General features: G+C 39.0%; 1 protein-coding gene across 7 annotated transcripts in view; it reads right to left on the bottom strand.

The window, feature by feature from the left end:
* Positions 1-23,890, bottom strand: part of magi1b (membrane associated guanylate kinase, WW and PDZ domain containing 1b) — a 144,672-nt gene that overhangs the window by 33,869 nt on the left and 86,913 nt on the right. For 4 of the 7 annotated variants that reach the window (XM_053227174.1, XM_053227177.1, XM_053227175.1 and 1 more), the window contains exons 3-12: positions 23,261-23,380; positions 21,825-22,031; positions 20,471-20,675; positions 18,729-18,811; positions 14,112-14,147; positions 10,073-10,130; positions 9,045-9,130; positions 7,659-7,766; positions 6,078-6,263; positions 4,449-5,069 (exon numbers count right to left, since the gene is read on the bottom strand). In XM_053227174.1, coding sequence (XP_053083149.1) covers positions 4,449-5,069; positions 6,078-6,263; positions 7,659-7,766; positions 9,045-9,130; positions 10,073-10,130; positions 14,112-14,147; positions 18,729-18,811; positions 20,471-20,675; positions 21,825-22,031; positions 23,261-23,380 — 1,710 coding nt within the window. The remainder of the gene's footprint in view (positions 1-4,448; positions 5,070-6,077; positions 6,264-7,658; positions 7,767-9,044; positions 9,131-10,072; positions 10,131-14,111; positions 14,148-18,728; positions 18,812-20,470; positions 20,676-21,824; positions 22,032-23,260; positions 23,381-23,890) is intronic. The other 3 variants (XM_053227178.1, XM_053227176.1, XM_053227179.1) reach the window with 3 other exon arrangements.

Below are 23,890 nucleotides of genomic sequence, written 5' to 3'. Positions count from 1 at the left end.
TATATAAATGTGATGTTATAAATACGTTGTTAACGTGATTGGAAATATGTGAAACTATTCTATGCTAACTGTCAGTAATTTATTAATTATCCTTTTTCCTGAAGTGTTATAATGGTTTTGGCACAAATTAGAAATGTAGAACTTGCAGCACCAAGTTCTGAAACTTTGTGCAGCTCGGGACCCCTACCATGGACTCCCTCTGAACATATTCAAATATTATGCTCATTATTTATATACAATACAGTAATATTTTGACTATTTATTGCAGCTATAGAACTTTTTATTCCTGAAGTCTCTGCTGACAGAACACATTAAGTTGACATTATTTATAGGCTACTTGTTTTGGATTTATTGAGTTTTGAATTAAAAATCCATTTTTAAATCTTAAAAATTTAAAAATCTATAAGACCGCAATTATAAATACCATACCCTTGATAATAATGGGTTGTGATTTCCATCACTAGATGTGATTTCCTTCACAGACCCCCTGGCTATGCTTCAAATGTTTCCAATTTAAGGTGAACTGGCAGCCGAGTGTAATAGTGTAATATCAAAAAAAATGCAGGCAAGTACAGTGAGGGGAAATAAGTATTTTGGTTTTGTTATTTAATATACTTCCAGTGCACATAGCCACTTCAAATTTACATTAATGTCTTCTGATGTTGACTCTGAATTATTTACAGAGAGGTTTTTTTTCCCTTCTATTTTTGCTCTGGCTTTGGTTCTGAAAGATTTCTGATTTTTCTGAATGCTTGTGTGCAAATTTTAGATGCACATCTCCATGCTCCTTTTTTTTAGCAGTGGAGTTCTAGGATTAGGATGTAGGAGGTGTAGGATCGGAGATGATTGCGGTGCAGTTCATTGCTTATTGTTCTCTCTGTAACTGTTGTTCCTGCTGCTTTCAGGTCATCCTGCAACTCTTTTCAAGTGACTGCTGGCTTCTCTCTTACCGTCCTTATCATTAGTCTGACAGCTCACTGGGAAATCGCGCATGGCGCACCTGTCCGGGGATGATTAGTTGTGCTTCCAGGAACTTTCCACCTGAATATTAGCAAACCAGCTGTACTTGCAGGGATGTTTTAGGCCTGTGTTATGGCTCTGTAGCTTTTTCCATTCGAGTGTTGTTTAATAATTTTGTCCCTGATCGTTTTCCGAAGCTCCTTCACCTTCACCATGATTATTACATATTGTGTGAAATCTTCAATGGCAACATCTTTCATAATGACACCAGGTACAATCTCTAAATTTATTATTATCTAAATTTTACATATATTGTTAATACAGTTTCCAAATACTTGTTTCTTAAACACATCTTTTTTATGCTTATGAATGCATAGTCTTTCTATATATTTATACATACAAAGTCAAAAGAGGTTAAGTGTGAAAATTTGAAGTGGATACATGCATTGGAAGTATACTAAATGGCAAAAACAAAAGTGTCTGAATACTTATTTCCCCTCGCTGTATTTGATCCTTGTAGAATACCTGCTGATTTGCTTCAAGTCAAGGGCTAAAATATAAAAATTGAAAATTAAACTACTTCCAAACTAGTGCAAGTCCTTTGTTTCTTTAGTCCATTTAAAATGGGGAAAAATGTGTATTCGATTCAAATTAGGCACATTTCCAACTTTGCAGTATGAACCCTATGAACTTTGCTCTATGAGCCCCGTATCATTCGTTGCCTAAACAGCTCGACTGAGATTCAGAGAGCGAGCCTGGTTCACCACTGCGCTCAAAGTATCTGAACAACTCTCCCAGGTCTGAGATCAGAGTCTACCAAAATCTCAGCTCAAGGGCACAGAGGGCATTTTCTCTCTCTCTGCGTTTCATACCAACACTGTACAGCACATTGCTGCTACAAAAGCATCTCTGACGTGTGCTCCCCGGCCATGCTTCAGGCGTCAGGTTACAAAAGGACCATTCGCCTCACGGAAACAACAAACTGATGAGTGCTTCTCCTACGCACGGCTTAAAGAAGCTGGAAGCATGCTCCTTTCACGGACAATAATCTGGCTAACTGGAATGATATAAAAAAAAAAACTTAGCTGTGACCTGACTGTTTGCTGTTAAATGCACTCAGCTTAAATAAAACAGCCTGTCTGTTGTGTCTCAGCCATGAAATTCGTCCAGTTTCAAGAGTTAGCAATGTAAACTCGAGATTCTTTAAAGAACGGTGCTGGTGGCCTTGGCCTTTTCAGTGACTAATCCATCAATTCAATTTTGCCTGCTCGCTTCCTTTCACACACTGCTCAAAAAGAGCTCAAATCTCATCACCATTCAGCATATTTCAGGTCTAAATGATAATGCAGGAGCAGCCATCCGTACATGCGTACACACTCTCACACGCTGACGTACAAGCGTAGGATGATGCACATACACACGGAAAAATAAGTGCCACGATCAGTGGTAAGGTTCAACGCTGACTCGATTTTTTTTCCCTCACAGTTTGAGATCTAATCAGCTACTTACCAAGACAACGTATTCATTGTAATGAGCATGTGGAAAACGTGAATATATTATTGAGTTGCTTTGGAATATTTCACTTCCAAGAAGAAATGTTTCTGTTTCATTCGGTATCACATATTAATACAAAACTTTACAGTTTCATTGTAAAACTGTTTGACTTAATAAAACTTAAATGTGAACTGTTTGAAAAATTCTCAAATGAAATTTAAATGAATCCAATGCTCCTGGCACATGCAACATCATCTATCGTCTCTGAACAACCGACACCCAGTATCGACTCCATTAGCACACTGACAGTCCTCTATGAAATATGCATTATCCCGACTGTTCTCCGTCAATAATAACAAGCTTACAGTTCTCATATTTCCTCATATATGGTTACATTACTCTTTGCTGATACAATATGACAATACACATTACACTACAGTGCTGCTGAATTCTCAAATCTGATTGGTCAGAAAGTGTTGATTAATTTGTATGACAGCAGCTCTAACAGTAGTTCCGGCTATAAGGCAAATCATGGGTTTATATTAATGCACTTGTTATCGTAAGATGTTAGCATTTCTGTAGTAACAACTAATTCACAGGGACATGTATGGAGGAATTTCCTTATCATCTAAACCTAATAATAACTGGATTAAATAACGCAAAGAAAATGTCTAATTGTTGATATGGTGAAGCTTTCTGTAAGGAATCACCACAAACGCTACTAACCTGTCTCAGATGTTACCTAACAGTATTTACAGCATTGTTAATGCGACCAAATCATGAAATTCATCTGTAATACATCAGTCATGTTACAGTAAGTTACAAAATACAAAGACATATCATTCAGAAATTATTTTACAAAGTACTGTAAGTAATTAACATTTGTATCATTGAGCTTTATTTTATTTTAACTAAATAAGAAAACCTGCATTATTCACAATGTCCTAATGCCCTCATTAACACGCTTCTAGTGACTAATTGGCAGGATTCATAAGTTCTTTCATTTACACATATTTCCCTGCACTTATTTTCATTTATGGATGACATTAATATTACTTAATGTGGTTATTCATTATTTACTTAATATTCAAAAAGCATCAATCAATGCAAATGTTCATGGTATATAATTAAGTCTGAAGGTCATGGTTTGTTCAAATTAATGCTGTAAATACAGAGAACATTAATGTAAAGCATTAACCAAAACTCCATTAGCTTTGATAAGTGATTATATAAAACAGTATGTGTTAGTGGACTCTAGTGAACACTACACAAATCTCAATGGCTGGAGTGAGAGAGAGGAAGTGAGGGAGAGGAAGTGAGGAACTGAGGGTGAGAGCAGAGTGTCTCCAGCAGGGGGCAGGACTGAGAGACTCCGCACTCACGAAGCCTGTCCTTCACCCCAAACCAAATGTCAGGCCATGAGTCTCTCTCTCTCTCTCTCTCTCTTTTCCATAATTAGTTCATCTCCCTCACACAGTCACACTCTCCTTTTTCACCTGCAGTGTCACACTAGCCTTTCATTTCTTTTCATTCATTCACCTTGTGGTTTCTGTCCAGCTGCCCTAGCTTTCACTCCTCTCGGTTTTACTCTTTTCTTTCATGCTTGCATTTACATAGTAACATTCTTCCTTTCTTTGCTTCTTTCCTTGTCTTTTCCCATTCTTTTGTTTGTTAGTTTATCTTTCCTGCATGATTTCATCATTCAGATTCCATCCTTCCTTCCCTTCTGCTCTATTTTCCTACTTTCCTTGCCTATGTGCTTCCTTCCTTCTCTTTTTGCTTTCCTTTGCTTCCTTCTCTTCTGCCTTTTTTCACCTCCTGTTTTTTACTTCCTTCCTTTTCTGCTATTCTTTCCTTCCCTTCCTGCTTTGCTTTCCTTCCTGCTTTCTTCCTTCCGTCTTTCCTTCCCTTCTGTTTTTCTTTCCTTCCTTCATTTCCTGCTTTTCTTTCCATTGCACCTCACTAAAATCTCAAAAGGACTCATGGGCACTCACCTCTCTGGACCAGCATGGTGACTTCGCTGCCTTTAGGGCACTTGCTGAGCAGATCCACCACCTGGTTGTGAGTAAGATTCTGCACATTCCTCTTGTTCACCTCCACGATGATATCACCTTCCCTGAGCCCTCGGCATCGTGGGTAATCCACGATCTGCTTGACACGCTGGCCGCCACCTCCTGGGCTGTCTGCAATGGTGAAGCCAAAGCCCTTGTCTCCTTTCTCCATGTGCACCGTGATCAGCTCTGGCTGCGTGGCGATGGACGACGCCAGGGTCACGGCATCGCCGGCGAAACGCTGCTCCTGTGAACCATCGGGGGTGGGCTCGTGGGCGGGGCTTAAGGGGCGAGGGGGTTCGCTGGCAGTGCCGTTATGGCTGCCGTGGCTGGATGGCGAGTCGTAGCTTTCTTGGCCATTGACGATGATAGGCTCTTTGTCCACGATAGCCACCGAGGTCACCAGGCTGGTGTTGGGATCGTCAGGGTCAAAGGGCAGCGGGTAGCCTCGGCACAGCTCTAGGTCCACCATGGAACCGATAGGAATGGACTGGAAGATCTTTACCACCTGTGCGTGCGTGTAGCCCAGGACGCAAGTGTCGTTTACGCTGACGATTACGTCACCTGAGGAGAAAGTTGGAGATGGTCACGACAGAGACATTTAGGGTAACTATGGTAGCCGGCAGTGGCACACCATTTCAACATACAGTTTATGTTGTTTGGGATGCAACCCATGACTGGGTGTTTGACTGCTTCTCTTTCAATTACGTCGTCTTGTTGCAATGGTTTAGAATTTCTTTTTCTCACCATATTGAAAAGGCGGCTTACAACTTTCTAAACATTTGCAAAACACAATCGGAGCCTACTAGGAGAACAATAGCAAAGCTAATGAGACCAATACTTCACAGAATGATACTTAAAGTGAAACACATTCATGAAATAATATCTGCTAAGAAGCTGTCAGAATGTATTTGTTGAAACAGCCATTACCATTGAACGGGAAAGGACAGACAACTTCGGGGGGTGGTAAACTGATGCCACGGATTCATGGAAGTGAGAAACAAGAGGGTGGATTGTAGTCTCTTCTTACAAAGGAAGTAGCTTTTTCAATAAAATCAGCTCTTCAGTCAATAAAATCACCATCAAAATGAACCAGCTTCGCTAAAGCAATAGTTTCCTTCAAAATCGCACCAATAAAATAGCGAGACGAAAGTAAAGTGAAGTGAAGTGAAGTGAAGTGAAGTGTGGCCAAGTATTGTGCTCTGCATTTAACCCATCCAAGTGCACACACACAGTAGTGATCACACACACACCGTGAACACACACCCGGAGCAGTGGGCAGCCTTTTTTGCTGCGGCGCCCGGGGAGCAGTTGGGGGTTCGGTGCCTTGCTCAAGGGTCTCACCTCAGTCGTGGTATTGAGGGTGGAAGAGAGCGCTGGTCATTCACTCCCCCCACCTACAATCCCTGCCGGACCCGAGACTCGAACCCACAACCTTCAGGTTCACCTTCGGGTTGCAAGTCCGACTCTCTAACCATTAGGCCACGACTGCCCCAGTCAGTCAGGCGTGATTGCAGAGTATGAAGCAGAATGCCAATCATCAAACCAGCAGAACTTTTTGAAACAGCTCACCTGTCTCCATCTTGCCGTCCAGAGCGGCCGGGCCGTCCAGCACCAGACTCTTAATCTGGAGGAACTCATCCGGCTCGTCTCCCCCGACCACCGTGAAACCAAAACCACGGCGGCTCTTCTTCAGCTTAGTGTTAATGAACGTTCCCTTCAGCTCGGCCGGATTCCGTGTGAAGAAAGGCTTCACCCCTGCGAAAAAAATAATGACCAAAAAAAATAAACGATAAGCATGAATATGGCAGTCAGTAAATTGGTTCCTGGCTAAATGAAACACCTGTATATTAAATATAAATACTGTAACACTGTAGACCCTGTTTATACAGCCTACAAATATTTTATGCAATATAAAGCAATATCTTAATTAGGATCTAACTGAAAGAAAGTGACCCTGGTTCAGCAAGAAAATGGCATATCAGCTAAGCAGAACTCAAGAAGATTGCACAAGGAAGCAGGAGACAGCAAGTGAGACTGATGGAGATGTGTGATTGATTTATCCACACCTGCCATAAGTGACATCACACAGAGAACGAGTGTGAGAGAGAGAGAGAGAGAGATCCACAGATCTCAGTACTGACTGGTGTAAATAATTACATCTCGAGCTATTTAATGCAAGTGAGACGAATTAAGAGTCTCTGAACACAGGCTGTGCAATTTATCGAAGAAATCTAAAATATGTCAGTCTGTGCCACAGAATCATTTTCAACTTCCAATCACATTCATTTTTTATCATAATGTTAAAAATGTTAACAGTTAGAATTTGCTGAGTGTTTATTTTTTTTTGGTAAATATCTGCTTAGATTCTAACAGACCTGTAGTGTTTGTCAAAACAAAAACTTTAACATGAGTGAACTAAAAAGTATAACATTTGAAAACATTGCTAAACAACTTGGCAATCCAAATGCTGGATTTTTTTTATCCATCACAGTCAGTTTTTCGTTAATAGGCTGTCGCTTGTGTAGCTGGCATACGAGCATATTTATTTGACTTAATAAACATGCACTATATTTACACCTCTTTGCTATCCAAAACTGGATGGATCGAATAACAATTCCTAATTTGAAAAATCTAAATAATGTGTGTGTAACCATGTCCCAAAAAAACATAAGAAGCGACCCAAATGTCATCTATTAAAAGGAAAAAGGCTGCTAGCACACATTTGATCAGTCATGACCACATGACCATCTTACACCTACACTAAGACCATTGAATGCTGTGAAAGAGCTGAAAGACCTCATCAGAAGTGATGCTGGGTGGTGCGTGAGAGAGCTATTATCCTATTATTTTAGCCTGAATGTGTTAACTGCGTGTCATTCACAAAGCCTAATGATTGATATAAATTGGAGGGTTTTCAAAGCACACAAGGGAGAACAAGAACAAGAGACAGAGAGCTGAGAAAAGGGAGAGAAAGGGATCGAGACACAATGATCAGTACGTGATGTACTGAAGCATCTGGCTTCTAGCTCAACAGTTTCTCACTTGGAAACCAGCTCAGAAAAAAAAGGGGTGTGGAAAAAGAGTAAAAGTGAGCTGAGATTGATATTGAGAGTTAATGTGCAGCCTTATTGGTGAAGACAAATCACATACGTTTGGCCCCTACTGGGGGAAAAGGAGGCTCGGGGCTTCTGTGCATCTCCTGGTGCATGGTGGCGTAGCTGGCTAGCGGTGCTCTTGAAGCGTTCTCTTCTATCCACTCTGAAAGATTAAGATCTGTCTGTCTTACCACAGTCGTTCTCACCTTCTTATGCTAATCAGTGCAACTGGTAGAGAGCCAAGATGGCGATAGTCAGTGACTATGCAACACCCCTGCTGATTTCAGGTGCAATCTCAGCACTACAGCAATCAATAGCAGAATGAAATCTCCAAAAATGTGTGCCAAAGACAGAGAGGGGGGGTGAGAGGAAAGGTGGTGTGATAATGAAGGTGCTGTTTAGAAGGCTGGAAACGGGGCCTGAGCCGAATCCCACGAGGACTAGCCTGCATTTAAAGTGGGGCCTTTCACAGGGTATGTTAAATGCAAAATAGGGCAGGGCCAACTCGCCTGATACACTATTGATGCTGAGAACAGGAGGACAGTTTCCTAGCTTAATTTCCACGCGACACGATATGCTTGCAAATAATACATGGAATGATCTAGTGGCCATAAACATCACGTTGTAGGCCGTGTAACTATTGACTAAAGCCAATCTGTTCAAGTTGTCCCCAAGTACCCCAGCCATCAGTGGACAACGATATCACCCGGAACACCATCAACCAGATATATTCAGAGTCGGCAATGTCAGTATTTACACAGGAAAAGTTACTCGTGTTCAGAGTCGGGTTACATAGCTGCTGGGTTACGCAGTTGTCAGATTACACAAATCACCTGCGCACAGTTCACGACTCCACGTTTGCCCGATTTTTTTTAGTTCTGTCCAAGACAGGGTTTTCTATAATGTATAGATCACTGCCTTTAAACACAAGCGCTTGCCTTGACACACACACACAAAAAAAAAATTTTTAAAAAATCAGGGATGGAAAATATGGCGTGAAGAAGGAAATGGCAGTCAAATGTAACATGATGTAACATCCATATGATGTCATATGAAGGAAAAGAAGGCAAGCACTGAAATAAACATTAACAAGAGTCTAGCATGTGGGCATACTATGTGGTGCAGTGATACAGCATACAGCATACACTAATCAGGTGAAGATTTCAAAGCAGAAAAATACAAGCTTGAAATGTGTAAGAATATCTAAAGTAAGGTTAAATATTATTAAATTTGGGTTATAGGAAATTATATTCAAGATATTTTCACTTGCGAATATATCTCCTTTTTTGTAACGTGGCTTCACGCAAACATTATTCATGGACCTCTTCGGCTAGTCAGGATTATAAAAACACCAGCACGATGGCCTACCATTCAGAGGGATGGACATGGATGATTCTAGAAAAGTAGAAAAGAAGGAATGAATCTTGGATACACTGCTCACCTTCTGCAGGCTGCGACTGCTCCAACTGCTTCTTCCTCTTAGCTTCTAGTATGGGATTCTCATACTGCGTCTTTCTGTTGATGTGACTGACAGAGAGAGAGAGAGAGAGAGAGAGAGAGATAACATCAGAGAGGAGATGATAATTAATGCAAACTTATGGTGTAAAAATTCACCAATTCAAATATTGTTTAGAATATTTATGATACAACAGCAGTGTTGAAGGAGGTGTGCTTGTCAGTCTCGGTGAAGGAGGTGTGGCCTCTGTGCTTGTCAGTCTCGGTGAAGGAGGTGTGGCCTCTGTGCTTGTCAGTTTTGGTGAAGGAGGTGTGGCCTCTGTGCTTGTCAGTCTCGGTGAAGGAGGTGTGGCCTCTGTGCTTGTCAGTCTCGGTGAAGGAGGTGTGGCCTCTGTGCTTGTCAGTTTTGGTGAATGAGGCGTGTAAGATTCAGTCAAGGCAAAGGCATGACCGTAGACAATTTTGATAAAATATATCTCGTAAGGAGACACACACACCTAATTATATGTTTTAAAGCATCTCCTTTTTCTCTGTGATCAGTTTTTCACCATTCACACTGGAATCAGACAGAATGATATACCTAAGAGCCCTGCTGATCCATAAACAGCACTGCACGTCTGTGTGATTTAGTAAATTAGGCCTTGGATTATAGTAAATAGCTTCATATAATCACAACAAAGTGGCATCACGGGGTGAGAAAATGCACACCAGACTCCCGGCTTACTTTTCAGAATTATGAGTCAGAAAAACACAGGACACTCTGCACCTCTGAGACACTGAACCTCGGTGAAAATACCTACAGTGTACTCATGTTTATGCATAACGCATACAGACACACACTCCGCAGCAGGAAGGGACGAGACAGTGAGAGCAATTTTTAAAAATGATATAGACATGAGCAGAAGTCTCGATCAGCTGAGGACAGGTCTGTGTTTCTGTCTGAGGTTTTATACCACCATTAATCCCTGAGGGAACCAGAGGTGTACTGTGGGTGGGACTTATTTCATTACTTACTCCACGTAATAAACCCCGTACACGGGATCGTCGATCCTTTCCCAGCCGGTGGGCAACTCTGCAAAGAAGAAGAAGGGGAAAAAAGAGGAAATGAGCTCCAGTTCTGCTGCTAATGAATGAACATTATTCCTCTTTGTTGTGATCATACAGGCAGAAGAAAAATAATACATCTTTCATACCAGGATGCAGATAGAAACAGAAGCTATCACAGAACCATACAACAATCCTGAGTCCACTACTTCTGAGTTCCACTATCAGTGTTCTTTAAAGATTAAACATCTCAAACAAGATCGAACCTTTCTCTCCTAATACATAAGAAATTCACTGAAAGTCAAAATTGACACAAAAGGTCTGCAGGCTTAACGGTTCTATGCAGAACCCTACAACCGATAAGGGTAGAAAACAAAGAACCTTTAACCATCCACAGTACTCTTGAAGAAGCTTTGTAACCTAAACCATGTGTTGGGAGAATTTAGGGTATTACGTGGTGTGCTGCTCTAGGAAAACAATCAACAATGGTGTGGTGTGATGAAGCAGGAGTTACTGTGACCTCCACAAAGTTCATTATTTTCCAAATAACAGCACATCCTGAAGTGTTGTAGAACTTCGTTACTGGAGACTCCTTCATAAAACGTTAAATAAACGTCGCCTTACACAAAACCTGGCCATATCAACAATTACACACGTTTTTAATCCGTTTTTGTGGAGCGTCAGGCCGCACACATCCTTCTGTAAACTTTTAATATAGAAATCGTTTCATTTTTACATAATGTATTTCAGAATTAATAATAAAACAGTTCTTGGAGTAGGCTTCAAGGCTCCCCCCCCCCCCCAAAAAAAAGGTACCTGTTTGGTAGTCTTGACTGTCAGTGTGTGTTTTGCTGTAAATCTCTCTAACGCTGACTCACTATAGCGCAGCTGATTGAAAGCACACACTGAACTGCACTTTAATATTCACTGCTACAAAGAGCAATAACACCACTCCTGTGAGTGATGAATACTAAAAACATTTGTGTTGAATTATACATAAGGCTCGCATGCTGCTACGCCTCTGTGTGTAGCGTCTCTTTCACTGTTGTGACAGCGTTCACAAGCACTTAATTAGCATAACATCCAGATCCAGTGGAACGTCACCGGTCCTGCTCTGGGGAACCGGCGTCTTAATTCTGTCGCCTCTTAATTGGCCGGTGGACGTATCAATTTTCTTTTGCGGCCAAACCAAACCAAGTCATTATCTCTCGCTGGCAGCGTGATAACAAATTACCCTGACTGCCGCTCTGTTCTAATGAATCCATAAATGTCAGTCGACGCTAATTGCGAACAATTAACAGTCTTCAGGTGATTTAGTTCCTCAGAGGGTGTCTACTTGCATTTTTTTCTGACCTTCACCTGCTCTAGCGTTTATGGTCTTGTATTTGTGCTTGTTTATTTATTCGTTTACTGAAAAGCTGAGGAGAACTGAAACACGGCACAGCTCATGTAGTGTATTAAATCTGCTCCAGCCGCAGCACAATCACGAGCAACATCACTGCATCACTGTGTTCAATTCCCTCATGCATTATTTAACAATTTACTCTGCTGAAATGACTCGGACACAGGGTTCTTAAAGGCACTTCCTCTTACTTATACATATATACTGTATATACACACACAGTATAGACTAAAATTGCATTTATTTATAATACAGATATAATTTAAATGCAAATTCTAAACATGCTGCAAAAAAACATACTAAATAATAGCACATATAGTTTCTTTTTTTAAAAAAAAAAAAAAGCCCACTTGAATAAAAACATGTTCAATATAGGTTTAAAAGAACTTCTAAATGAAATCTTTAAAATAATAGTTTTAAAGAACTTTTAAAAGAACTCCAGTGCTACATGTGATGATATGCTGTGAGTTTACTGGCCTGACTTCATATATATTTATAAAAAAAAATTACATAACATTTAACTAATAAGTCTAGTTTTTAAATATAAAAACCGCAATACCATAAAAATCACTACACAAAATGTAAAGTGTCTGCTTTCCCCTCATGCTTAATGGTTCTAAGTGAAATCTGACAGTGTTTAAAATAGAACATATTTAAGAAGTGAAGACCCATTAACCATTCAAAAAACCCTTAACTGAATTAAATTTACTTCATTGCTTCCTCAACACTGACTTTTCTATAATGGCTAAATTTTAATGTACCAAATTCATTACATCATTTTTCATGAAATATTCATTTTAAAGCCATGAAAACGGTGCTCTTTTCCCCCATTTTCCTTCTAGAAATGGGACATCTTTGACATCCAGAGTAAGATTTCTGTTATAATCATTTCTGAGGCGAACATATTTAAGGTAAATATGAGAGGCTTTTTAATGACTTACTCATGGCAGAGTCTATTACACACCTGAGTTGTGAAGAAAGGTCGCTGGGCAGAAATAGTCCAGAGCGTGTAAATGCCATCATTTTTATCTGTGTGAATTATTTATTGATTGCTTTAGAACCCATAATGGCTCTGTCTAAAAAGTGCTGCGTCACACATCAGACTTCACGCTGGTCTTCAGATAGTAGCGCTAACTGTTATTTATACTGTTTATTATAATAAATAGTGCTGATGTGGTATGTGAGAGGAACACAGCCTTATTAGCTGCTGTATTATTATTATTATTATTATTATTATTATTATTAAGGTTATGTGTACTGTGGTCTAATGAAATAATTAGAGCTTTATTTAAAGCAACATATCTGCTGGTGCTTGTTGAGTTTGTGTGCAGTTACGCTTTGTTCTTGTGAGTTAACAAGAGCATTAATATAAACCTGTCATTTGCAGCTGCACTTCTATCAGAGTCTCTATCAAAATAGCTGTCTTGATCGCATTATAATCATTGTTCTCTATCATCAGTCTATGAACTATTTGTAACTGGCTTGTTATGCAATGCAGTATTCATTTGTAGTTTTAATTTTAAGTGATGTTTTAATTTTATATATTTCATTCAACTAGAAATGTACTTGTTTTTATTTTTCTTCATGTCTACTCTCTACGTTATATGATTCGAATAAAGGGAACAAAAAGACAATCATGGATCTTTTGAATCATTCGATTCATTAATCTTAAGCCAATATTTTATCACTTTATCACAAATGCATCATGTGCTACGTTTAAATTGGATGAAGAAGCAACAGTTACTCAGAGGCCCATAATTAACAAACTGACCTCTGAACCAGAAGATCATGAGTTCAAATCGCAGAGAGCCACAGGCTGGATTAGATAATTAACTAATTACATACTCACTAGTGTTTGCATTAACTTGTAGTGTCTCATTCTAGATTTTAAAAAAAGCAGCACTTTAAATGATGTGCAGGCCTCAGTTTTTCTCCCCTCCCTCACATTTCTGTCCCGCAGAGACCCAAGCGACAAGCTGTTGTTAAACCGTTCACGTTCTGCTCTGATCCAGTCTGTGCCTCTAAAGGCCCGTCACATCTTGTCCTGATGCTGTCTGGCTAATGTTTCCAATTTCGCAGATCAATATCTATTGACCTCAGCCGTCCAACGTGCCTGAGCATTGGAGGCATCGGAGGCATCAGAGCCGACGCTAACTATGTGAAATCCATTTCCAGCACTGCTGAGATGTTTTACTTGTGTGCTGCAGGGTTTTGTGTTTCAGACAGATGCCAGAGCATGGTGTTAAACTTCCTGAAACGAGAAACACGTTTCAACATGAACGATTGCATCATTGCAGAGAGCGCAAATCATATGCGTGCATACGGAAGTGTTCTGACTCTGAGAGGTTGATTATGAACTCTGCTTTGGGTGCGACAACGCTGATGAATAATGTATGTTATTTGGTTGCGCAGCGATTCCTGTTTTTAAATAATACAGCCTTTTTCTTTGAACGTGAAAAGCAAATGAAGAGAAGCAGATAAGTGTTGGATATTAATACATTACAGTTACGACATGCAAATAATAAACCTGTACTTTGAAACTGATCTGAGATCAGCTCTGAGCAAAAAAAAAAAAAAAAAAAGTTTACCCAAAGACCCATGGCCTACCTAGATCATTGTCCAGTTCCTCAGTATGAACCCCTTCTTCTCAAGAGCAAGGCAGAGAGGGAAAAAGGGATAGAGACAGAAGCCACAGTGAGAACGTGTCAATCATTAGTCAGCACAGTGTGAAGTTAAAGATGCCCAACTGTGGATTCATTAGCACAAAAAACAGAAGAGAACAGTTTCTTCTTAACATAATATAAACTGGTGCAGATGTTGCAAGAGGCCTTTTTTGTTACAGTAAAAAAAAAAATAAAAAAAAAAGATTTTCCAGACTATAAGATGTATTTCCCCTCTAGCAGGTGTTGTAAATTATACAACGTTATAAATTCTGCATCAGCGTAATGTCATCATCTGCTTTTTTTAACCAGGGAAGGAAAGAAATGATGCACATTAAAGCCAGCCATCTTAAAGGCTTTTTTCCCCCTTTCTTCTACACTTCAGACTGAAAAATCAACATCTAGAAAATATACAAGTTTTTTTTATTACAACATTCTTTTTAAAATGTATTACGATATGCAAATGAGGTAGTGGAATATAATGCACACCACATAAATCATTCAATCAGATATACAGTACTGTGCAAAAGTCTTAGGCACCCTATATTTTTAGTACAAACGTTGTTAGAGATTTGTATTTTATGATTTCTGCATTACAGAATCAGTACAAAAACATTTTAGATTTCCAAATGTTAGTTTTCCAGCACAAAATTAAATGTTACAGAAGAATGTTTGTATGTCAGTAAAGAAAGCAACATGACAAAAAAAAAAAAAAAAAAAACATAATGAAGGCTGCTGGGTTTCGCTGCAAAAATAAGAAGTGAGTCGACAGTCAACGTCTCCAGAAGAACTGTGGCTGCTTCTGCAAGATGCTCAGTAACACTTACAGCTCATTTCCTTATAAAACTGCACACACTGCACCTGAGACTACTTTTAATGTAGAAACATTTCATTTCATTATTTTTGAAGGCATCTTTGCTCTACAGCATTTCTTTGCGTGTGCCTAAGACTTTTGCACAGCACTGAATATCACATATGTTTAAGTCATAAGTTCTCAAAATACTGTTATTTTGAGGATTTACTTTGTTAAATAATAATAATTTTAAAACCATTTTTCATTTAAAGTCAAGACTACAGGAAGTTAATGGAAGAAAAAACACGTTCAAGTGTAGAGGAAATGAACCGGATGTGTCTTCTTAAAAGGCTGAGAAAAACGTCTTGGCACAGGAAGAAATGGTTTGTTTTAAGAAAACGGTCGATAAACATGACTACATTAACAGACAGAATTCCAGGAAGCTGTTAATATTTCAGGAAATCATTAAGTCAGCTCGAGAAACATCTGTATGTGGACTACATTATGTTTTAGAGCAATGCATAATTCAATATGGAGAGATTTAAAAATCAGCGGATTAAACTGAGAAAAATCATTAAATATATCAATAAATGTCCATTTCTTTTACACATATTGTACAAGTACGAAAATAATTGATGCGATATATAGAAATACTATAAATAATTTTTAATAAACAATAAGGACGGAGGTTAAGGCAGGAAATCATTAAACATCACTAAATCCGAGAGACAAGCAGCTGTACAGATAACAGGTTGTCTCTATAGGCCAGACATCTCTATTCTACATTATAACAATCCTGATCAATAAGAAAGGTACGTTAATGCAATTTATACAACTCAACATACAAATCGATTTTTTTTCTCTTCTCTGAGCAGACAGAATTGAGGTGTGGGGGAATCAAACTCTAATCTTATACTCTTTTACTAGGATTAAGCTCACTTTTACTTTGTTAAGCTCACTCCACTCATGACCTCCACGTGCGTTTGTAGGTAAATAGAGAGGACAGATGGGCATCTTTACGCTCAAAGCAAAGTCAGAACCTCGTGAGGAAGAGCCATAGAAAGAGCCAGAAGATCAAAGTTATGAATGAAAGCTTATTAAAGGCAATAAGGGCAATTGCGGCATTATGGAAAGGAAACCATAAATCTCTGTAAAGTGTCTCAGTGCCTCTACAAGCTCTGTGTCAGTGAGACAGTTTACATGTCTGGCCATGTGACCTTTCAGGAAATAGCAAAAGACAGATGGTCATTTATACATTATAAACATGCAGCAGCTTATGAGGGTTATGGAAGTGACATGACAAGCTATAAGAGAGTGTTTAAATGTTTTCAGGAAACACTGGGAATTTTAAAGACCAGGGCAGGAAACATATTTAACATACAGCAGAGTGCCTAACTTTGCATCCTACAGTCTCCGGTTGGAGGAAAATAGAATAAAATGAAATGCAATAAAATACAAGGAAAGTTAAGAAGGCGAGAGAGTTCATCATCAGGATGAATATTATTTGCAGGATCTAAAAGCTGCTCAGAGACTAGAGATGGATATTAGATAATAAAAGAATGTATTACTATTGATATTACACTCAAAAAGGGAGATTTGAGATTTTTTTTTCTCTCTTTCTGTTTAGTATTAATATCTCAACAGACACCATTTGAGCATTTTTATCGCATGATAATGTAATAATCCAGTAACACACGCAAGAACAAACTCACTGGATGTCTTATGGCTATTTATATTTTAAATCGGTCATGGTGTCTTGGGGTGTGTAAACTTTTACGCTCTGCTGCATGTTACAGAGGAAAATCTAGAGCTATGGATGTGACACGTGCATGCTGCAGAGACGACACAGTTACGCATGTAGTAAATAACTAAATCAGGAAATAAGAAAGAACAAGGTGAATATAGACATGAGTGATTATAACATGTTGTAATGTAGACTTTAGTGTGGAATTGCCCTTAATATCATTACAAGCAACCAATAATGTGTATATAGCATCAGCGTGCAGTCTTCTATACATGTAAAACAGACAGAAGAGATTGTTATGCTCATTAAAATTGTGTCACTCTTGAGGTGAGGCATTACTGTTTCCTTCACGTAAATCTCTCGGGACTGAAATTACAGTGAGAGAGGAATGAGATCATGACGGACAGCTGGATTAACCGTGTGCGCGAATCATAAGCCTCTCCAATCACATGCATAAAGTGCAACATGTGATATGCAGGCACGATTATTAGAAAGATGTAATGTGTCCGGGGATTAAAGTGACGATCTAGGACATGTCTTTGCTGTCTATGTCTGAATAAACGTGGTTGGACATGATTCGTTTGTGAATGATTCTGTCTTTCTGAACGAGTAACCAATGAGCTACGAGCTGGAATAAGGGGTCATTGAATCAGAGTCATTTTCCAAACCACAAAATTTAAACTTGCAAGCCAAAGGGCATCCATAACTGACACCCTAATTATCAGAGATTTTAAGTGCTTTTTAAACATCCTTAAGTCACTGAATCATTTTAGTCACAACAAAGATTCACTCTTCTGTTATTCATTAAATCAGCTGAGTCAGTGAGTTCAATGAGTCCTTTACAGGTTCATTCGTTCTAAACTGTTTTGGGCTAGTTTTTTTTTGTTTGTTTGTTTTGATAATAATTCTTCTAAACACAAACATACTAGCATATAATAAAATAATGTTTATTAGCTAATTTATAATCAGTGTGTTTATGAGCAAGTTGCACATTTGGGCAGCCCATGGAACTGAACCAAGTGGTAAACAAATCTGAAGAAATCATTTCACTGAACAGACTCAAGTGACTCGAGTCATGAATCTCTCAGGACTGAAATTACAGCACAGGGCTGTTGTGACTCGAGTCATTTGAGTCTGTTCAGTTAAATGATTCATTCAGATTTATTCACTCATTTTTGCTCTTCCTATAGGAGCTTTCCTGATTCAGCTAATCAATGTTACTTATTTTGTGAGGTGTGTTTATTCAAGGTCAACTTTGTATTGCTTTTGGGTACCGTCTACTTCACATTTGCATATCCAATCTGATCCTGTCGATCTTTTAACGAGGAAAAACGGCTGCCTGAGCCAGGAAATGCAGATTGTGCTGAACTCACTGGGGCTTCTATGAATTATTTTAATTCAGTGTGTGCTGAAAAATGAAATCATCTTCACCAGAAAGCTGCATCTTAAGTATGCAAGGTTGTGTGTGTGTGTGTGTGAGATTAAGACAGACAGGCTGAAGAGGAAGTAGGCAGAATTTGTGTTGGGTAACATGACTAATCCAGTCTGTCCTAAAGGATTTTAAGTGTGTGTGTGTGTGTGTTTGGAACAGGATTACGCCAGTGTGAAAAATGCTACTGTAGTGCAATAGTGCCACCTACAGCAGCCATGCATGTATGTGTGGTACATTCTCTCTCTCTCTCTCTCTCGCTCTCTCTCTCTCTCTCTCTCACACACACACACACACAGAATTTGATTCCACAGAGGAAATATATTCTAATTCGGTTCATTTGATACTCACATCGGCTTTGGATTTAGTTTATATTACTTCCAGTATCAGTGTGTTATTTTTAAACCCTGAAAATTCACAAGACCAATCTGCTCAAATGAAAAGTGTCTCACACAGAGGAAATCTGTCTCTAGTCTCAGTGTAGGTGTGTGACAAACATACGCGTGTACGTAGGATGCAAAACCAACATCAACATAATACACACACACACAACCATCACACAATGCTGAGAATGAAAAAGATGAAGAAGTGTCTGTACCGTCATCGTCACACTCCTCCAGGGGTTTCTGGGGCTTGTCCAGGCACCGAGGGTCGATCCATGACGTGGTCTTTGTGTTGTGGCTGAAATACAAAATGTACAAGAAAACACGTCCGTTTTAGAGAGGTCACACAACTACATCCTGTCAGCTCAATATCAAGTCTATCAACGAGCCTAAATGAGTAATTATCACAAAGTTTAAAGCAGGCCACGACAGGCAAACTGCCACTTTTTCAGATTTCTGGACATTTCCCATGTATATATAATTTTAACACTTAAGACATAATATATAAAAGCAAATCAAAAATTATTGATATAATTTATCTGTTTTTAAAATTTTAGCCCATTTAGTATATGTCTATTAAAAATTCTTTTAGTATTTTTAAAGAATTCAAAGAGCTGTTTTTAAATATCAGACAGATAGATAGATAGATAGATAGATAGATAGATAGAGACAAATAAAAGCTTGTGCAGTCCAGACATTTCTTCAGATGATGTAATAACTGATATGTTATTTTTTTTCCTGAGATTATGTTCTTTAGTATTGATATTAGGGGAGGAAACATATTTTTTCTAAGCATGAATGAAAATCTGTATCACTTACATGTGCGTCTGAAAGCCAGATTCTCACGCGGGTTTATTTTTTTTCTTAAAATCTTCAATATTTTTTTTTATTTTAAGACATTTTATTCATAAAAGTACACAAAGTAACAGTGTTTTTCTTTATTTGTTTTTAATATTTCCATGAACCCATGTTTTGGAAGCCTGATTTGTGAAAGTTTTAATATTTGGTGTACTACCACAACGAACTAACTAACTGACTAAATAAATAAATTGATTCTTAAATAAGAGGTAAATTCTTTCATTTTTGTTGAAATATGTATTTTCTAATATGCCATATTTTAATGTTTTTAAAGTCACAGGAAAGAATTTTTATATATGTACTGATGTGCACTATCAATCAAACATTTGGGAATTGACTAAATATATATTATTTTTTCATGGTCTTAAAAACATTTCAATATTAGGTTATTGTTTAATAGTTTGAATTTATAGTTTGAAATTTGAAAAGACAGTTAAGTTAATGGCTGTGCATCAGTTTACTTCTAAATCAAACTGTACTTTTAATAATCAAAACCTATTAGTTTTTAGCTTTTACTTTAAGTTAAACGGCTTCCCCAAACAAACAGTTTCTACAGGATAAGCTTCATTCTGTCATGAGTAAAAGGGGGAAAAAGACTATTTCCATCTGCTACTTAGCCTTGCGCTACAGTTTAATTATCGGTGTAATAGAGTGTCATCAATAAATCATCCTCATTAAACAGTTTAATTATCACTCATGGCTGCATTATATGGACTGAAGTGATGTAGTATATTAAAAACACATTAGTGACTTTCATTACTGCAGACTTTCCACTAGAGCTGCAGAATTAATCATATTTTAATCATTTTTTAGATTCTTCAGTTCAGACATGAAATCTCATTCACAGATTTTAACTGTCTATCAGGCTCCATGGTGTGATGCTGTATTTATCACTAATAAACATTTCCCTTAGCATAATTAGGTTTATATTTAGCATATAAAGTAGTTAGAGTTACTAGTGAGAGTCACCCTGAAGCTGATTATTAACTAAATAGCAAACTAAAAAGTCTTTTCTATTATTAAAGTTAAAAAAACATGGCATAAAAGCTACAGCATCAACGTTAGTGCATATTTTCAGACGGAATGATTTCTTCCTTACTCTATGAAGTAGACCTCGCCGTTCTCGGTGTAAGCCATCTCCCAGTTTTCAGGTAGAGGGCCCAGGGGGTCCTCGTCCGTGGGGTGGCTGGGGTGTGTGTGTGTGTTCTGCGTGCTCTCCGTGGCTGCCGTCGGTGCGCTGTTGAACCGGTGAGACGGGGCGAAGGGGCGGACAGAGGGGTGCTCGTCCGGTTCACTCGAGTCTCCTACACATGGACACACACACACAGGGCTGTGAAGTTCAGAGCAAACCAGGTTCAAGTGTAGCCCTCATACATACACACACACCACACACACAACACACACAGAGAAACTCCCTGATTGTAGACTCTAGAGTGTTTTCTCAGTTCACCTCCATCAGGCCCTGGGGGTGGGGCTCAATTAACAGTTCCACCCCCTCACTTCCTGACCCATCTGGGGTGATCCAAAGCCGTTTACACTTACCTAACACCTACGCGTCTGTGTGTAACTGTCAAACACACACACACAAATGAAATCAACAAGCACGTCTACAATTAGCAAACATGCTGAAGTGAGAGCCAAGAGTCAGAGACATTCCGAGTCACATTCCGAGTGAATAAATAAGTAAGTAAGTAAGTAAGTAAATAAATAAATAAATAAATAGACTTTTTAATGTAACAAGTCTATAATGAGAACATACACTGTGTGAGACATTATGCATAATCAATCAGCATTAAACACTGCTATTAGCTCCTGTTAATCTTAAACAGGTCCAAAAAATCTCAAAAACTGTAACTTTGCTTTTCCCATCAGTTTTCTTCTAAATGACGTGTGAATGTGCACAAATGAATCACTAGACATCAAGGAAAAGGAAAAAAGCAAGAAATAAAAACCCAAAGCAAGCAATGCGCCCATGTTCGACCTTCAGTCACTGTGTACTGTATATACTATAGTTTGTGTGTGTGTGTGTGTGTGTGTGTGTGTATATATATATAGATAGATAGATAGGTAGATGAATAAAAATTAGTTATGCATAAATTGATTTAATTAAAAGTATGAACATACAGAGTGAAGGCATTTGGTCTCAGTGTGCGTTTCAATTACATAAGCAACTGCATTTGTGTATTACATCTTTTAATTAATTAGAAATCATGAATGAACTCATTTTAATGTAACCTGCCTCTCACATGACCTAATATTTGCAGCGTAAATAAAAAAAACCCATTATTTATTGTAAAGTATAAATAATATCCACATCTTGTTGCTCACTGATACTGATACCAGCCATGACAGCCAGATGGCGCTCTTTTGTCTCCCAGTCTGCCTGCCTGCCTGCCAACACACGCGCACACGCATGCACGCACACACACACACACACACACACACACACACACCTGTGAAGCTGCTGTTCATTTCAGGAAGCTCGTCCTCATCCTCTGTGTCGGCGGGGGCTATTCCAGCATTCTGCATCTCATTGTAGGACTTGGAGCGGCGGGGCGTGGTCTCCTGGGGGCCGGGCCTGTCGTTGGGCGACGCCTCTCCGCCAATCACTTTAGCAGCGGGGGGCTGGCTCGATGGTTTGGGTGTTCCATAGTAGTTACCTAGGCAACAGGGGCATATCAGGAGTGATTCGAGGAGGAGAGAGGAGTGCGCGCGTGTGTGTGTGTGTTTATGTGTGGACAGAGGTGAGTGAAATTGAGGAAAGGCATTGTGGCATCGTCTAGAGGCTGAGGAGAGTGCTACTGGTTTTAGCAACTGCAACTGGTTTTAGTTCTGGTGTCCTCTTGTCTATTTTTTTAAAGGATATCTAATGTAACATTTATAGGCCTGATACTGATCACGGATATCTGATACTGATCCTGAATAAAGTAGTTGAGGTGATGCGAGTGTGATGATTTAGCTTGCACAATGCTGAACTGGAGGCTTCAATTTCCTAGCTTCATAGCTCCACCAGGGCAAAACTACAGGAAATTCTGGAAATTTTATTTCATTTGACTTTTACCCTTTAACTGGTCATAGACTTGGTTTGAATCCTGCCTCATTTGTAAATCAATTTGTAAGATAAATTATTAACACTATTATTGGTGTTATCATTATTATTGTTATAATTGGACAATGGCCACTCATATGCGTCAGTCTTTAGGTTTGATTGTAGTGCAGAATACCGGACGTATGCCAAACTGGAGAGGGAGAGAGAGAGAGAGAGAGATGACAGGTAGGCATGTGGGTAGAGATAAAAAGAGAGACCAGGAGATACACAGAGACAGGAACAGAGTGAGCCACAAAAAAGAGTGACCAAGAAAGAGTCTGGGGTAGAGAAAGACAAAAAGATGGGACGTAAAGAAAATCTGGAACAAACAAAGTGACAGGGAGAGAGAGACATAGAGGGAGACCGGGTGAGAAAGAAAGACTGGGAGAAGTGGAGGGAGAAAGCGAGAGAGCGAGAGAGACAGAGTGATGAAATTGTGTGAAATGGCCATGGTTTGTCCAGTAAACCCAGCTCACGTGTTCTAGACAACACTTTGTGCATTCAAATAAATTTCTCAAACAGCTAAACGGATAATTTAGATTCTTTTACTAACAAATTGAAGACACATTTAGGGAATGTGTTCTTGAATGATAGGTACCAGATTTGAAAATTAAATTTGAAAAACTAAAATAACAACAGTTCTTGGTAGTTAAGCTAAAAGGGTTCTGTGTGGAACCGTCTCTTCCAGCAACGCCCCGTGTTCACCGAACGCTTCACCCTGGAGAGGACAACGCAACATCCGGGTGCTAGGCGGAACGGAAATGCTTTAAAAAGACAGAAATGCTCAACTGAGGCATTTACCTTCGTAAGAGCCGATCTCCAGAAGTGTCCCGCTCTGCTCGAGCTTCAGGAAGTCCTCCACCGAGAGGAAGTTATAATCGACTCCGGGAACCTCTCCGTCTCGAGGAAGGCGGGTCGTACCTGTGTCAATCAAAAACACAGACAGGTCAAAGTTCCCTCCTTACTCTGTTTTTCTCTCAATTTAACAAATAAAACAGCTGAACTGCTTTATGCTGTAATGTTGCATGAGATATGATCTGGACAGTTTTGGCCTGATTTATTTTTCCAGACTAACAATCATACGACCTGCAGAAGGCAGAAGTGATAAAAATCAGACAAGTAAAGATGTTATAGATTAGATTCCAATTATCAGGGATGAACATTAAATTGCTGATGCCATAATGAAAAAACCCTCTACACTACAGCTACAATAAGAATAAAATAATGTGTTAGCTCATTTTCAACCAAATTGCTAGATATACCCCTATACTGAAAATGTAAATCATGCTTGTTATATCCAGGAATCACATTAGTTGGTGTTTCTGTCTTTAGGATATTTCCTGTTGTCGCGGTTTCAGTGGTAGCACCAGGATAATGTGGTACAGCTACACAAACACCATAGCTAGTAACAGAACACCTACAAACCCACCG

This window comes from Pangasianodon hypophthalmus, chromosome 20 (genome assembly GCF_027358585.1).
Source record: "Pangasianodon hypophthalmus isolate fPanHyp1 chromosome 20, fPanHyp1.pri, whole genome shotgun sequence".
Classification (NCBI taxonomy): Eukaryota; Metazoa; Chordata; class Actinopteri; order Siluriformes; family Pangasiidae; genus Pangasianodon; species Pangasianodon hypophthalmus.
This window is presented reverse-complemented; position numbering and strand designations above follow the sequence as displayed.